The 14,307-nt window shown below is 40.4% G+C and overlaps 1 protein-coding gene across 2 annotated transcripts in view; it reads right to left on the bottom strand.

Moving 5' to 3' along the window:
• The window catches only part of ATP6V1A (ATPase H+ transporting V1 subunit A), a 30,228-nt gene that overhangs the window by 3,913 nt on the left and 12,008 nt on the right, over positions 1 to 14,307 (bottom strand). For both annotated transcript variants that reach the window (XM_082058886.1, XM_082058887.1), the window contains exons 2-14: positions 13,179 to 13,273; positions 11,342 to 11,470; positions 10,418 to 10,632; positions 9,555 to 9,692; positions 8,911 to 9,062; positions 7,926 to 8,088; positions 6,659 to 6,767; positions 5,767 to 5,889; positions 5,564 to 5,678; positions 4,413 to 4,476; positions 3,392 to 3,595; positions 1,703 to 1,797; positions 320 to 491 (exon numbers count right to left, since the gene is read on the bottom strand). In XM_082058886.1, coding sequence (XP_081915012.1) covers positions 320 to 491; positions 1,703 to 1,797; positions 3,392 to 3,595; positions 4,413 to 4,476; positions 5,564 to 5,678; positions 5,767 to 5,889; positions 6,659 to 6,767; positions 7,926 to 8,088; positions 8,911 to 9,062; positions 9,555 to 9,692; positions 10,418 to 10,632; positions 11,342 to 11,470; positions 13,179 to 13,260 — 1,761 coding nt within the window. In that variant the 5' untranslated portion in view covers positions 13,261 to 13,273. The remainder of the gene's footprint in view (positions 1 to 319; positions 492 to 1,702; positions 1,798 to 3,391; positions 3,596 to 4,412; positions 4,477 to 5,563; positions 5,679 to 5,766; positions 5,890 to 6,658; positions 6,768 to 7,925; positions 8,089 to 8,910; positions 9,063 to 9,554; positions 9,693 to 10,417; positions 10,633 to 11,341; positions 11,471 to 13,178; positions 13,274 to 14,307) is intronic.

Here is a 14,307-nt window from a genome sequence, read left to right on the forward strand (position 1 = left end):
TTATGGAATTTTATCACAAACCCCCCAAAACAAACAGGAAAGATGCTTGTACTATTACCATTAATACAGGTAACAAAAGACAGTATCAAAGATGAGGTGGCCAAGGCTCTGCAGCCAGCATCACCCAACAAGATTTCTGTACTAACCATTCCTGTGCCCACAAACTAAAGCCAGTTCTTAAGTGTATTCAAAATAATTGCAAAATGTCTCTGTTCATAGACCTTTAATCTAAGGCAACTCATGACCACCTTTGAGTAACAGCCTTTCAGAGGCACCGGAAGCTCAAAAACCAGTGCAAGCCAGTTCCTTAAAAACATACCTTGAATTTCATGGAGGTAAGTCTGTAGAGGATTTCACTCATATTCTCTCGGATGATGGACCACGTGATCTTATTGTCGCTCTGGGCTGTGGTTTCTACAGCACGGCGTGCCATGTCATAAAATGCAATCATATTGGAAAGCATTCCCACAGTTTTGTAGAAAGGGCAGAACCTGATGGAACAGAAGATCTGTCAGACATTTTGGAACAGCAAGCAGGACAAACCTTTGCTCCTGCCTTCACAACAAACTGAATTCTCACCCGAAAGAAAAAGTGTTAGCCTGCTCCACTCCAGGTATTTTTGATACAGGCCATCAAAGGAGAGAGACCCCTTCTAATAGGTCCCACATGTTTCAATAGGTGAGTCATAGGCTAAGAGGATCATCCTGAGTGAGGCTTCTGAAACAGCACTCAAACACTGGGCAAAACAGGAGAGTAAAGGAACCATTGCTGTACAAGTCTCACATTTCAATCTCTGCCAATGCTAACAAGAAATGGAAAACACCAGAGCAGCTAATGGAATTCTTCCTTCCTCTTTTGTCCATCATGGGAACAGCCTTCCTGTAGGGAGCCTGGGATGACCTGACAGCTCTGCAAGTTCATTTGCTCACAGGAAAGAGAGTATTTCTATGACAAGAGCACTCCACACACAAAAAGCTCGATTTTTAATGGATAAATGAATGCCATGGAACATACCTCCTATTATCTATATGTGACATTGTGCTACTTCCTGTGCTTCCCTAATGCATACAAGCATACCTGCCATAGTAACCTAATCAAAGGTATACAGCATTACAGAATGATGTATCATCTTTCGTGATTAAGTATTTCAAGACCTCCTGACCTACTGAGCCTGGAGAATGAAATGAAGCACAAAAGGCCCCTTGTCAAGCTGTTAAAATACAAGGATAGCATGGAAAGAAGCAAAGCAGGCAGGGGTAATAAGCACTGCACTAGGGAAAAGGTCTAGTAAGGTTTTTTGACGGATCAAACGTACTCAAGTAGTATGCAACAGTAACTGAAAACAGATTCTTGCAGTCACCCATGCATTGCTAGAACAAAAAGGAAGACTTCAGATGTCTGTGAAAACACAGTGATCCTCTCCTCCTCCAGAGGAGAAAAGGACATATTATTGCAGAAATATTGGCCAAGTGAACAATAGATGAAGGCCTGAGAAACTCGAAGGATGTGACTGCATTTGTAAAAGGTCTGCATGCCTTGGGTAAGACAATGTGAATACACTGATGGCCTCCCTAAGCACAGTTCTTCCACTTGTTTATGGTGAGTAAACTTAATTTCTGCAGTGATTGGTTTCCAAGTATAACAGCCATCTAAATCCAGACTCCACAGGACCAAGAGGGCAGAGTGGCCAGTCAGATCTTACCTGTCATAAGGTGTATAACCATTTTGTTGCAAGAAGTCATCTTTTATCAGCTTTGCAACCTCCAAGGTAATTTTATCTGTTTCTGCCAAGGAAGCCTGGAAAAGTAACGTATGCTGTTAGTTTAGTACCCAAGTCCATGAGGACAAAGCATGTCCTGGCCAAAAACAGTTATCTTTCAGTACCTATTTTCTTCCCACCCTCTTAAGATAGCTTCCAGCTGAATTCTGCCTTTTTGGGTATTTCTCACTACCTGCTGTAGAACAGCCAATTAAATTGATAGTCAAATTAAGATGGGACAAACAGTCCATAAGTCCACTGTAGTCTATCTGATGATAAACAATGGAAAGGAAGTTTCCTTTAAGATAACAGAAAAGCCACTAGACACAGAAAATGCACACAGCTCTGCTATGACATACATTGAAACAACACCTTCCTACATAAAGAGGTAAATTCATTTTCACCTTCCTCAGTTCTTACGTCCATGGAAGTAAAGCTAGGTCTCAGCATGCTAGACCAATGAGTAATCTTAAGGATTTGACACTAGTCTCCACAGCTACCCATGGGCTTTCCCTGTCTGGCATTCAATAAAAGAAGTTGATAACAATGCCTGTCATACTCCACAGGAAAGCTACAACCCCCCAAAGGAATGGATTTTACCCTGTTTTGTAAACTAGTCTTTTAGAACATGTTTTTCTAAATAGGAAACTGCAGAAAGCCCTAAGATCACATTTCCTTTTCTTTGAAGACACATCTAAAGAAGAGAGCTCTGCTAGGCAAGATCTAGTGAAGGGCCTCATCTTGATTGGGCTGGAACATTAATGAGTAGGGAGAACATCAGGAACAAACTTCCTCCAAATAACTGTAGTTAATACATGTTACCACACACTACTACCACCTTGTAAATCAGCATAGCTCATCCAAATATCACAGGATTACATTACTGTCAAGTATGTGCTAGGCACCTGTCAATTATTATATTAACAGTACTAATATGAAACACAGAGTTTTCACTGGGTCCCTTTTGAGAGTTCTCAAGGGAAATTTTCCTGTCCAAATTCAGCCTTCTCTCCCAAAACAGTGAAGTGAACGAAGGAAATTAAAGAATGCCTGTAAAATGGAGCCATATGTTACGTCACAGGTTTTCTCTGAGAAAACAGGTAATCATCAGTTTTTAGAAAAAGCAGACATCACTTCTGTTTCTACAGGCCAGCCTGTAAATGCCAACACCTCTGTTCTGGAGTGGGCAACATGATTTCTAATAAATTGTAACCCTTCAGATTACTTGAACAGCAAAGATCAATTTGCATACTTTCTCTTACAAAGATTACTTCCAATGGAGAACTATTGTAGCTTGCAACAAAGGGCACTTCAGCAGGATGACAACACTGAAGAAAGTGAAGTTTCTTAATGCCAGCATGAGATGCCCCGCAATCTAATTTACATGAGAAAAGTAGCATCAAACCAAGGTTTGTCAAATCTAAGATAGTATTTATCATTACAAATCAAACAGCATGTAAGAAAATTGGAATAAAGCACAGTTAGAGGCAGGAAAGTCTGACACCTCCCAGTGACCATTTGCCTTTTTTGCACATCAAGTCTGGTCTAAGACATGGTCATAAGCCTGCACTAGCAGTAGGGAAGTGGAGGATGGATCACTGACACCATATTTCCTCACAGTTGGTTACTCACCTTCCCCACAAGCTGCACAATCTCTGCAAGGTCTTCTTCTTCCTGTAGGATCTCTTTGGCCTTTGTCCTGAGAGGGACAAACTCTGTAAAATGCTTGTCATAGTACTCATCCAGGGCACGTGTGTATTTGCTGTAACTGATCAGCCAGTTGACAGACGGGAAGTGTTTGCGTTGTGCCAGCTTCTTATCCAGGCCCCAGAAAACCTGTCAGAAGCCAGAAAGATCAACCAATGATCCAAATAAAAAATGAACCAAAATAATTGAAGGCAAAACAACAAAAAACCCACAGCCCCCCCACCCCCCAAGAACAAAAATAAACAACAACAAAAACCACCACCACCAAAAACCACAACAATACAAAAAGCAAGTCTGAGCACATGCAGCATGGCAAAAGCTAACATGAAAGCCTGAGAATGAAGAAGAAGGCCTTCCTTATGTTAGTTTAACTATAGGAGTGACTTTCAAATACAGTTCTCAAAAGATGATACACCTTTTATGCTAAGTTCAGACTTACTCAGCTTGAGACTCCTCATAAGGGAGAAGTCAGCCATAATAACAATATTGGAGTAAAATTAAGTGGACCTCTGTTAGACATAACTCCTTTTCTCAAAAGAGGCCTGGGCAATCCTGGGCTTCTCCCTGTCAGCAGCTCTGAGAATTTTTTCATGGTTTCAATGCACCTATTAAGAGTGGTTCACATTCCACATCAGTTGAGAGCAGCCACATTTAAAGTGCAGCACAAAGGGCAGCGATCAGGAAGCACATGGATATGCCTGAGCAGTCAGTGTTGGAAGAAATTGCTGCCTTCGCTCCCTCTTCCAAAGGGATCTCAAACATGTCAGTTCAGAGATCATCTCACAAGGTCACCTTGTACACTGTTAGAACATTTTCCAAAGCACCCTACAAAGCTGCTTGTGTCAAATTGGAACTCGCACTTCAGCCACTGGCACAAATGCACTGAAGCACAATCATTTTGAGTCTAACAAAGTGGACAGAAAAGATGCAACATCATGGGACGTACCTGAACAATACCCAGAGTAGCAGATGTGACAGGATCAGAGAAGTCACCACCTGGGGGAGAGACACTGAGCAGGAAGAGAGAAGGAAAAGTTACCACAATTTTTTCCACAGACTGAACCGAAGTAGCAAATGTATGACTTCATAGCACAGTGATCAACAGAAACCAGAAAAGTCAACGTAATTTCAAGTAATGAACAGATTGCAAGCTTCCACTTCAGAAAACGTTTAATGCATATCCACACAGGTGTAATATTAAGCATACTATGAAATATAGTTATATCAGTAACTGATAGTATCAGGGCACGATTTCAGTCACTTTCGCACCAACTCCAACTTGGATTATCAAACCTATCTCAACTGGAACAGATTCAGCAAATGTGCCGATGGGACACCTTGAAACACAGTGCAATAATTATTTTACAGAAAACAATTATTGCAGATATTCACCTATCCAATAACCTCTTCAACTTCATTTGGGCTTGACACCCTAATACATACCTTCCCAGAGATCAAAAAATTATCTTCCGGCCTCAAAGGCACAATGCATTTGTGTATGTATGTTGTGGACAGCAGAACTAAGCAGAGCAAAAAATGGACTCTAGGTGCTCTTGCAGATGCTAGAGGCTCTCCTGAAAATGTGGCAGGGCGGAAATTCACTTTGCCCACATTATGATATACAAATCATTATAGCCTAGAAGAATGTCTGGGGATTTCTGCTTTTCACAGACCGTTGCAGCTTGAGTTATGTTGCTCCATGTAATTCTAATCTATCTAAGCAAGAGAATCACAATTCATTATGTCCCCAAGTGCACACACTGCTGCTTTAACTGTCCCTTCTTTCCTGCTCTGAGTGTGGTTTGACATCCTTTTCAGCAACAGCTCTAATGACATTCTTCTCTGAGATGCAAGTGACTGCGATTCCACACCTCACAGAACTACCTGTCTACATTCATTCTTTCTGCCCCCACGCAAAATTTAACAGTACTTGAGGGTGAACAGAGACTAAATATCTACCTGCTCATTCACATATTTTAGTTCTGCAGCTGCACAGAGCAACAGGACCTTCTTTTTTCCAAAAAATAGGTACTTTGACATACAAAAACACAGAGGAAGAACTGCAGCCAATGCAAAGCAAATAAATGTAACACTCACGCTCCAACAATGCTGACGCTGCCTTCCCTTTCAGGATTTCCCAGACACTTCACTCTGCCAGCTCGCTCATAGAACGAGGCTAGACGAGCACCAAGGTAGGCTGGATAACCACTGTCTGCAAATACCAGCACACAAAAACTGTGTTAAAGGCTCAGAGTTTAAAGGATGCATTTACAAGACTGGACTGAGAAAAGACTACTCACCAGCTGGCATTTCAGCCAGTCGCCCTGAAATTTCTCTGAGGGCCTCAGCCCATCGGGAAGTAGAGTCTGCCATCATACTGACATGGTAGCCCATGTCCCGGAAATACTCAGAAAGGGTGATTCCTAGAACAAAGACAACAGTGTGCTGCAGGATGCAGTTCAGAAAGGAATTCTATGCTTGTATCTTGTCACTAAGATTCAAACAAGCCATTCTGATGGCAATAGATACTGAAAATTACTCTTTCTTCTCATAAGATCATGTCCTTGCCATCTTTTGTTGTTATTGCTGCTGTTGTTTATTTCTTCTCATTCTCCCCATTTTGTCTCATCTTGCATCCCTGTGTACTTCTTTGAGGAGACATGGCAATGTCAGTGATGCTACTCTTTGCCTCATTGAAGCCATGAACAAAGCCTTTTCTTACTGTAAAATGTCTCCTTTCCTTTCAAACTACCAGAATACAACAGTGAGGAAAGGTCATGTTTTATCTTAATTATCTGTCAACTTTTCACAAAAAAAGAATCTAAAAAAACACCTTGAAGCGGCTGTAAAGGAAAGACGACTAGCCTGCCAACTCAAGAGAATACTATTCCTGTGCATTGAGTGGCTGTACTTATCAGCAAAAAGCTATTCACAAACAAAAGCTTACACAACACATGGAGAAAAACCATATGAGAGCTGGTGCAGTAAGTTCACTTCAAAAGCAGAATTTACTCAATATTCAGAAATTGTAATTATACATAAGCAAGCCAAATTCAAGGCAAGCAAGGCCCAAAAGGGCTGGCTCCAGAAACTAAGGAGGTTTCTTGGTACTGACCATCTCAGGAAATGAAAATACTAGAGCATGATGGCTTGCTTGACACAGGGCCTTTTCCATCCTCCTGTAAATCTTACCAGTATAGATAGAGGCTTCTCTGGCAGCCACAGGCATGTTGGAGGTATTTGCTACCAGAGCTGTTCTCTTCATGATGCTTTCTACCTTTCCATCAACTTCCATTGTTAACTAAAAAGCAAGAAAATAAAAAAATGTAACAGAAGTATGTTTGTTGTTGTTGTTGATTGTTTTTTTACTGTATTACTTGCCTTGTATCAGGACACCCTCCTCAGAGCTACTCTACCAAGAGCAGAGGCTAGATTCAAGCTTTCAGGACACTATGCTGGTTTGCCTTCTGGACTGTACACAGCTTAACTCTTTAACATACATGCCTTAGCTTCATCTCATCTTCTGCAACTAGCAAATCCCTATTGATTCCATTCAAATGACTAATGACAAATCCACCACATCAGGAGGTACGTTATCTTCTCTCAGCTTACTATGCTGGAAAAGCCAAAAATCAGCCTCTTGCCATAAGCCCATTAGGAATCTGAGAGCTTGCTTTCCCACCTACACCGATACCTGTTTGTCTTTGACGGCTGGACATAAAACCGCCCAGGTGAAGCCTCAGAAGCACCTGAACAACAGAACACATATCCTGACATTTGAGTATCTTGACATTTACTTTTCTCATGGCCACCTCAGCTTGACTTTCTCATCTTGTAATCAGTCAACATGCCCAAGCCTTTTACTGCTTATTTTTGACAGTGGAGTTTCAACACAACTGTTCAGACTGTCTGGCTTCTTTCCCATATTTTACAGAAGAGTGTGCCACAACCATTTCACTAACATATAACAACAGGTAGAAGGATTGGTAAACCTGTGGCACCTTTATTTTTTTAATCCAGGAATTTTCTACTTCCTTCAGAAGGTATTCCAAAGCCTAACATGTCAAACTAATATCTGATAACTGTTTGTATCACCACCCTGCACCCTGCAAATAGAGATACTGCATTAGCTATGCATGGTTACGTTAGAGACATTACCAGTGAAAGGTAAGATGCTTATAACCATGCTAAATTACCTCCTGGCATTCATTTTGGCTTTATTTTAAACAAGTTAGAAGGTACACCCAAAAACTAGTCCAGATGCTCATTGAAGAGCCACTGAAATTATTCTTGAACGAGCCAAAGGGTTTTTTTCCTACTAGAGTCAGAACTTATAGCAGGGAGGCAAGAAGATAATTTCAAGTCACTCTACCAATACACTATTTTATTCAGTTATAATGCCAGTACAATAGCAAGTCTTGCCAAGAAGGTTTACTCTCCATGAATTCTCCATACTAACCTCAGGGAAATCTCTCAGTACTTCAGACATTTCATTTCCTCGTTCTCCACAGCCTACATAAATGATGACATCACTGTTGGAGTATTTTGAGAGAGACTGTGAGATCACAGTCTTCCCACAACCGAATGCCCCAGGAATTGCTGTTGTACCCCCTTGTACACACCTGAATAAAGAAAAAGGACTCTGATTTGCAAGGAACTCAAAAACAGCTCTCTCCTATCCTAGAACATGTTTTAAAAAAACCCTCACTAATTAAAAGCAGAGCAACAGGAATCACATTCAGTGTTCTGGGTGAGAAGCACACAGGTATTTCACCAAACCAAAAGACTGAGGGAATAAAGTACCCTTTTCCTTTGCTGCCCTTGAAGTACATGAGTTATGCTGGTACAACAGCTAGACTTACGGGGTTGAAACATAGCAGTTTTCACAGCTGAAAGCACTGATGGAATGCAAATACTAGGAAAAGAATAACTGTACTTAGCTGTGTACTATGAGAATAAACAGCATAATACGTTAGGACCAAAATTACTGAATTAAGTGTCTTGAAAGTTAGCTGCTTAAAGGAGCATTTTGTGTTACAGTTAAGTGCAACAGCCTTCATAAGTGGTGACTGCAAAATCACTGGGAACTGTGCATTCTCAAGACCATGGAATGAGATCCTACTTATGTGTTCAAATGGAGATATCAAGCATGAAAGTTCTAACCTTTCCGTAGATTTGCCATGATTATTTTAAATTTATGCTTTTCTAGATTAATGCACTAGAACTGTCTTGTTAAACTTCTCTTCCTTTTTCCACTAGTAGGTTCTCTTGTCAAATATACAAATATGAGGAATTCAGCTAAATATTTTTTGAGATGATGCTGTGATGCATATTGAAAGCTTGGGGCCTGTCTGACCTTAAAAAAAAAATTAAACACCTCCTCCTCCGCTTCCCTTACAAAATTGAGGTTTGTTACATACTAGAAAAGAAAAGGTAGTACTTACGGGAAGAGGGCATCTAGGACCCGTTGGCCAGTTAATAACGGATGATTGGCTGGTAACTTCTCAGTAACAGGACGGACTTGACGTACAGGCCAGACCTGGACCATAGTGAACTTCTCCTTCACACCCTCAAACTCCAGCTCTAAGACAACATCCTACCAGGGAGCACCAGACATCTGAAGTAAGCAAACAGCTGCACACTGGACCAGCACACAAATTCTCATCTCAACTACATCTTTGATACCACCACAGACTTCTCAGAACCCCAACACACTATCAGCCCCTCTAGAGGGATGGTTCTTTCCCTTATTTACAATGCTACTGGGAAAAAAAAGTGCAAGATGTGGCTTCAACTAAAATTATGCTTTTGAAGAGCAACTGAATTTCACATATTCATAAGGTACTGTAGATCTCCAGAGGTCAGCAAACACAGCACACTGAAGTGTCATTGGCAAGTCATATACACAGACAACAACTGCATAAGATAATCATGTCATCCCTGCAGGCAGGGTAGCAAAAGCAATCATTAACTCAGACATCTTGTTGCATGAAACACTTTCTAGTTTGCATCATGCAGAACAGAAAGAGTACATCAGCCTATGAAAGAGACATGGAATATACCAGCTTTTTCTGTTCGGGAGACTTACTGAAGTGTCATAGTTTCCTGGTGGAGCAATGTATGTAACTGTACCCCTGTTCCGTGGGGGCAGCATGATCTTGTGTTTGATAAGGGAGTTTTCATTCACCACACCATAAATATCTCCACCAGTGATGTGGCTGCCAACCTAAAATCAAAACAAGTCTATTAGTCAGAAGTGAGAACTCCAGTTTTAAAAAGAATCTTGTCAAAGAACTGTATAAAATAACTATAGCTATTAAGTCTAGCACTGTGATTACTGCCTTTATAAATGCGTTGTTACAGCACAGTAGCCCATTTACATAACTCATTACACTAACAGCACATTTCTAGCAACACTATCTGGGTTCAGGTGCCTTTGAAGCCTCAGACAGTAGCAATTACTGACTGATGCAAGGAATTTTCCTCATTTCTTTTATACCTCTCAGTTTAACTTGTTCAGTAGAGAAAGGCAAGCATATGTTAACCTGCAAGGCTGGGAAAAAGATGACTAGGGCTAAAGCTTTGACATTTTCCAGCTTTGAGGCTATCTTCACCATTCACAAAACATGTGCTGCAGTTATTCTTTTTGCTCAGGTAACACTTGTTCTTGCTAATGCTTAGTGCAATTTCACTAAGTTCTTTACAGTTTTGTAAATACATAAAAACTTTGCAAGTTTCTCATATGCAGGAACACACAGTAAGCAACATGGAGTAAATTTTGGTGATACCTGTCCAGTCTCATACATCACTACTGTCTCCTAGCACCCTTTTTTGCAAACTTAATGCAGCGTTAACCATAGCTTCCAGCAGTCACAGCCTTGGCACTCTGCTCCAGCTCCAAGCTCTGGGAGTAGAGGAACAAGAGGGGAAGACAGGCTTGTCAGAACCTACCCGCAGATTTTTGGAAGGTGTAAAGTCCCATTTGACATCTCGGCTCAAAGCTGACACATTGACACCTCTGGGGATATAGATACTTTTGGTCAAAGTGCTGATGTCCAAGAGAGGCCTCTGGATACCATCAAAAATAGCTCCCATAATGCCAGGTCCTAGTTCCACTGACAGGGGTTTGCCAGTACGGAGTACAGGATCTCCTACAGAGACACCAGCTAAATATTTGCTGAGGAAAAGTTAATCCAGAGAAAGGGAAACAGGGCAGAAGGCATCACATTCACAACATCGTACTCTTAAACCACCTTTCTGAGTTTAAGGTAATATTTTTATTACTGTATTACACATAATCATTTGAGAAGTATGTAGGCTTTATAATGAACTCAAGCTGAAATTGCCATAGCAACAAAGATGCTCACCCTCTAGTGAGGCAAACTAGGGGCTCAATATTCTGCTTTATGATCATTAGTTTAATCCAGCTATATGGATAAGTTTACTGGAGTGCCAAGTAGCAGGATGGCAAAATAACAGGCATTTTTAAATCTTCAAACCTAGAAAACAGGTTTGACTGTTAAAGTCAGACAATATTATGAAATATATAACTTTTTTGCTTCAGAATTTGTTAGAGAGCACAACTTTTTTGACCTTCTTTAACAAAGAGCTGTAATATTTAAATTAAAATGAACTTAAATTCTAAGGTATACATTAGTTCAGTTCCACTTAAAAGTCTCAGTACACAGCCAAACAAGGTAAAATTTACCTCAAAACCATCAGAATTTACAAAAGATGTGCAGAACAGATGTCCTGCTGGCAGAGGAAATATCAGGTGCTAGTCCCAGTAGCTTTGTTCGCCATCTTCACCCTAATCACCACTATGTTCTAGACTGTGCAGCCTGGCAGACCCAGAGGGATCAGTGAAAAGGATACATGTTTCTTCATACACTTGGACTGTTGCCAAGTCACCTTCCAGTCGGATAATCTCCCCCACGAGTTCACTGTGGCCTACTCGTACCAGTTCGTACATAGCAGCACCTGCCATGTTACACGCTGTGACCACTGTAAAAGACAGTCACACAGGTGAATGTTTTTCCTGTAGCTCAGGAAATTTATTCATCAGAAGTTAGTAAGAACTACACAGCATAAGCCTAGCATTCACCCAAATCAAAAGTGCATTCTTGATTTCACAAAAGGGATAACCTGGCTGCCACAAATCCTCATATTTCTTGTTTAAAAGCAAAAAGAAAATGTTTCCCTATACTTTTCACACTGTTCCTTTATGCTCAATAGGAGGACACTATCAGAATGTGGTAGTTCACAAACTATTCATGCCATAATTTCTCTTATCTATCTTGACAGGTTTAGGGTTTGACATGTTTAGGGTTTTAGAGATGCAATGAACTTTGACAGACAAGTTTAATAGGCACTTCCTCCTTTCAGGTAGCTGGGCCACATTCCCATCTGACTAAATTAAAACATACAAGAAAATGGCAAAATCTGAGCAGATACCTGATAATTACATAAACCTGTGGCTGGGGACCAGCATTTTCAAGTGACTAAAACTCCTGTCTACCTTGGTAGCATCTGGATGCTCCCATAACAATTTCCATGTGTAGATCAACACAAGGCACCGACTGAAGGCAACACATACCATTGTATCCAGAGCAGCAGATGCCTACAAAGCTTTTAAGGAAACAATTATTTTGATATTTTATTTTGTAGAAAAGTGATGCATACCTCTGAGCAACTTAAATTAACTTTCAACACATCAAGACTGTTTTAAAGCATGTTTTGGGCCTGAAACCTCATAACGTTTTGAGTTAGCTTTCAGCAGGTCATACAAGAGGCCCAGCTGCTTTAGGACAAAATTTATTTTATCTTCTATATTATAATATCGATTGTGCACACTGGGTTCACATATTTGCACAAAAATACATTTTCCACTGCTTATGAAAGTTGTATCTGTTTAAAATTGTTTAAAAGTATCACTTCTGTAGTTAAGGAATTGGCAGTTAAAGAACAGATATTTATTTAGGTAGACAAAAGCCAAAGGAGCTTCTTATTCATCAAATAAACTACATTACCAAAAATACATGCTATTTTTCTGTCCTCATATTCCCATCCTTAACCTCTTAAAGAGAATGCAGGCGGGAGCAGAAAAGCTGGTAGAGTCTGCACATATTCAAAAGCTGTTACTGTCAGACCCTAAAGAAACTATTCAAGCTGATAAAAAGGAAGAGTCCTCCTTCTCACACTTGCACTACCACCACACTCTGCCACCTTCCCTGACCCTTGCAATTCCTCACTGAGGTCCTCCAGCCCGTGGTGCAGTAACACTGAACAGCTTGACACTGGCAGGGGACTGAGTATTTTGGAAAGCACAGTGTCAAACTGTAATTCAGTGAGAATGGACTGTGCATCTCACACGTTTTTAGAGAAGCTTAATATGTTAGGCCTGCAGATTTCTGACCAAGTGGCTTTATCTAATCCAGAAAGTTTACTACCTTCTGGTTTTATTATTATTCTTCATCAGCTTGCTTCTGCTGATTACATCTTTAAGTATGATTAATTAGCAGTAACATCTTGTTATTATATTTCTCAATATTTTATCAGACTAAGTCAGTGATTTTTCTTAAAAAGCCCTCTCCCAAAAACAGAAAAAGCCCCACCCAGAGTTCTACTATACTTCTCCACTTCCCAGTGAACAAGATTAACAAGACACTAGATGAAACAGAACCCATTATTTCCTTTACAAAATAATACCTACCAGGTCCTGAGACTCCATAAACATAGCCAACAAAAGCCTCTCTGTCCTCATCACGGATTTTTGGTAGCTTGGTGAAGTCCATTTTGCCTGTTCAACTGTATAGAAGGAATATAGAGTCAGTTCTGAAGAATACACATGTATTAGCTTCGTCCCCTTCCTCCCCTCTGCTCTCTCCTTGTTTTCAGCTAGAAAGAATTCAGAACTGAAGAATTCTGAACTCATACAGCCTGAAGCACCTTAAGCACACCAATTTTAAAGCTATAAAAAGTTAAAAAGTAACTCACTTAAACAAACAAAATAACTAACAGAAGCACAAGGGTAGAACATCACTCTGCAATATCTTCCACAAAACACCACTGAGTGAAACAGTTAAACTCAAAAAATGCCCAAACATCCCTGGACTACTTTCAAGCCCAATAACAGGATGTTTAAACAATGGAGAACCTCTTCTGTCTTTCATATTTTATCTACTCTTCTTCAAAACATGGAGTTTTCCATGATTCTGAGTGATTTCCAAGCTACTTTATGCAGACAGAGCAAGAGAAAGTTCTGAGGCTGCTCTACTGCCACCAGTCTCTAAAAGGCAATACTACAAATATTAATTGTGAAAATTCTGGGTTTTGCTATGTCAGGCTGCTGAATCAGAGTGTCCAGAGAAAGAAACATACATTTTCACAAGCACCAGCACGCAAACATGCAGGCCCTCTCCATATGCCTCACAGCTACGTATTATGCATTCTTGCTCTCAGTGAAACCCATGGAGTGTTATACTAGAATTGTGCTAAATAATGGCCAGAAAACCCAACTTGTAACAGTTAAACACCAACATCTGTTGTCAGTAACTGTTTAGAGAATCTAAACAACTGGCACAAGAAAAGCTGTCTTAGAAAACAGACCTCCTTGATCGCTGTTTGTCCTGTAATTGACAGTTGGGCTGTCCTGCTTCTGGTGCTGATAAGAGTATTTAATAGTTTTGCTTTGTCAGCCCTTACCATGTTTTACGTTACCTGGGAAACTGATTAGCAGTACAGAACTGTAAGGCAAGTCTTTACTAATTTCTACTCTATTGATACATTTAGGGTACAGCACTGGTGAAAGGTGCAGTAAGGTAGCCCCAGCATACAATGCT

This window comes from Streptopelia decaocto (assembly GCF_964273445.1).
Source record: "Streptopelia decaocto genome assembly, chromosome: 1".
In the NCBI taxonomy this organism is placed as follows: domain Eukaryota; kingdom Metazoa; phylum Chordata; class Aves; order Columbiformes; family Columbidae; genus Streptopelia; species Streptopelia decaocto.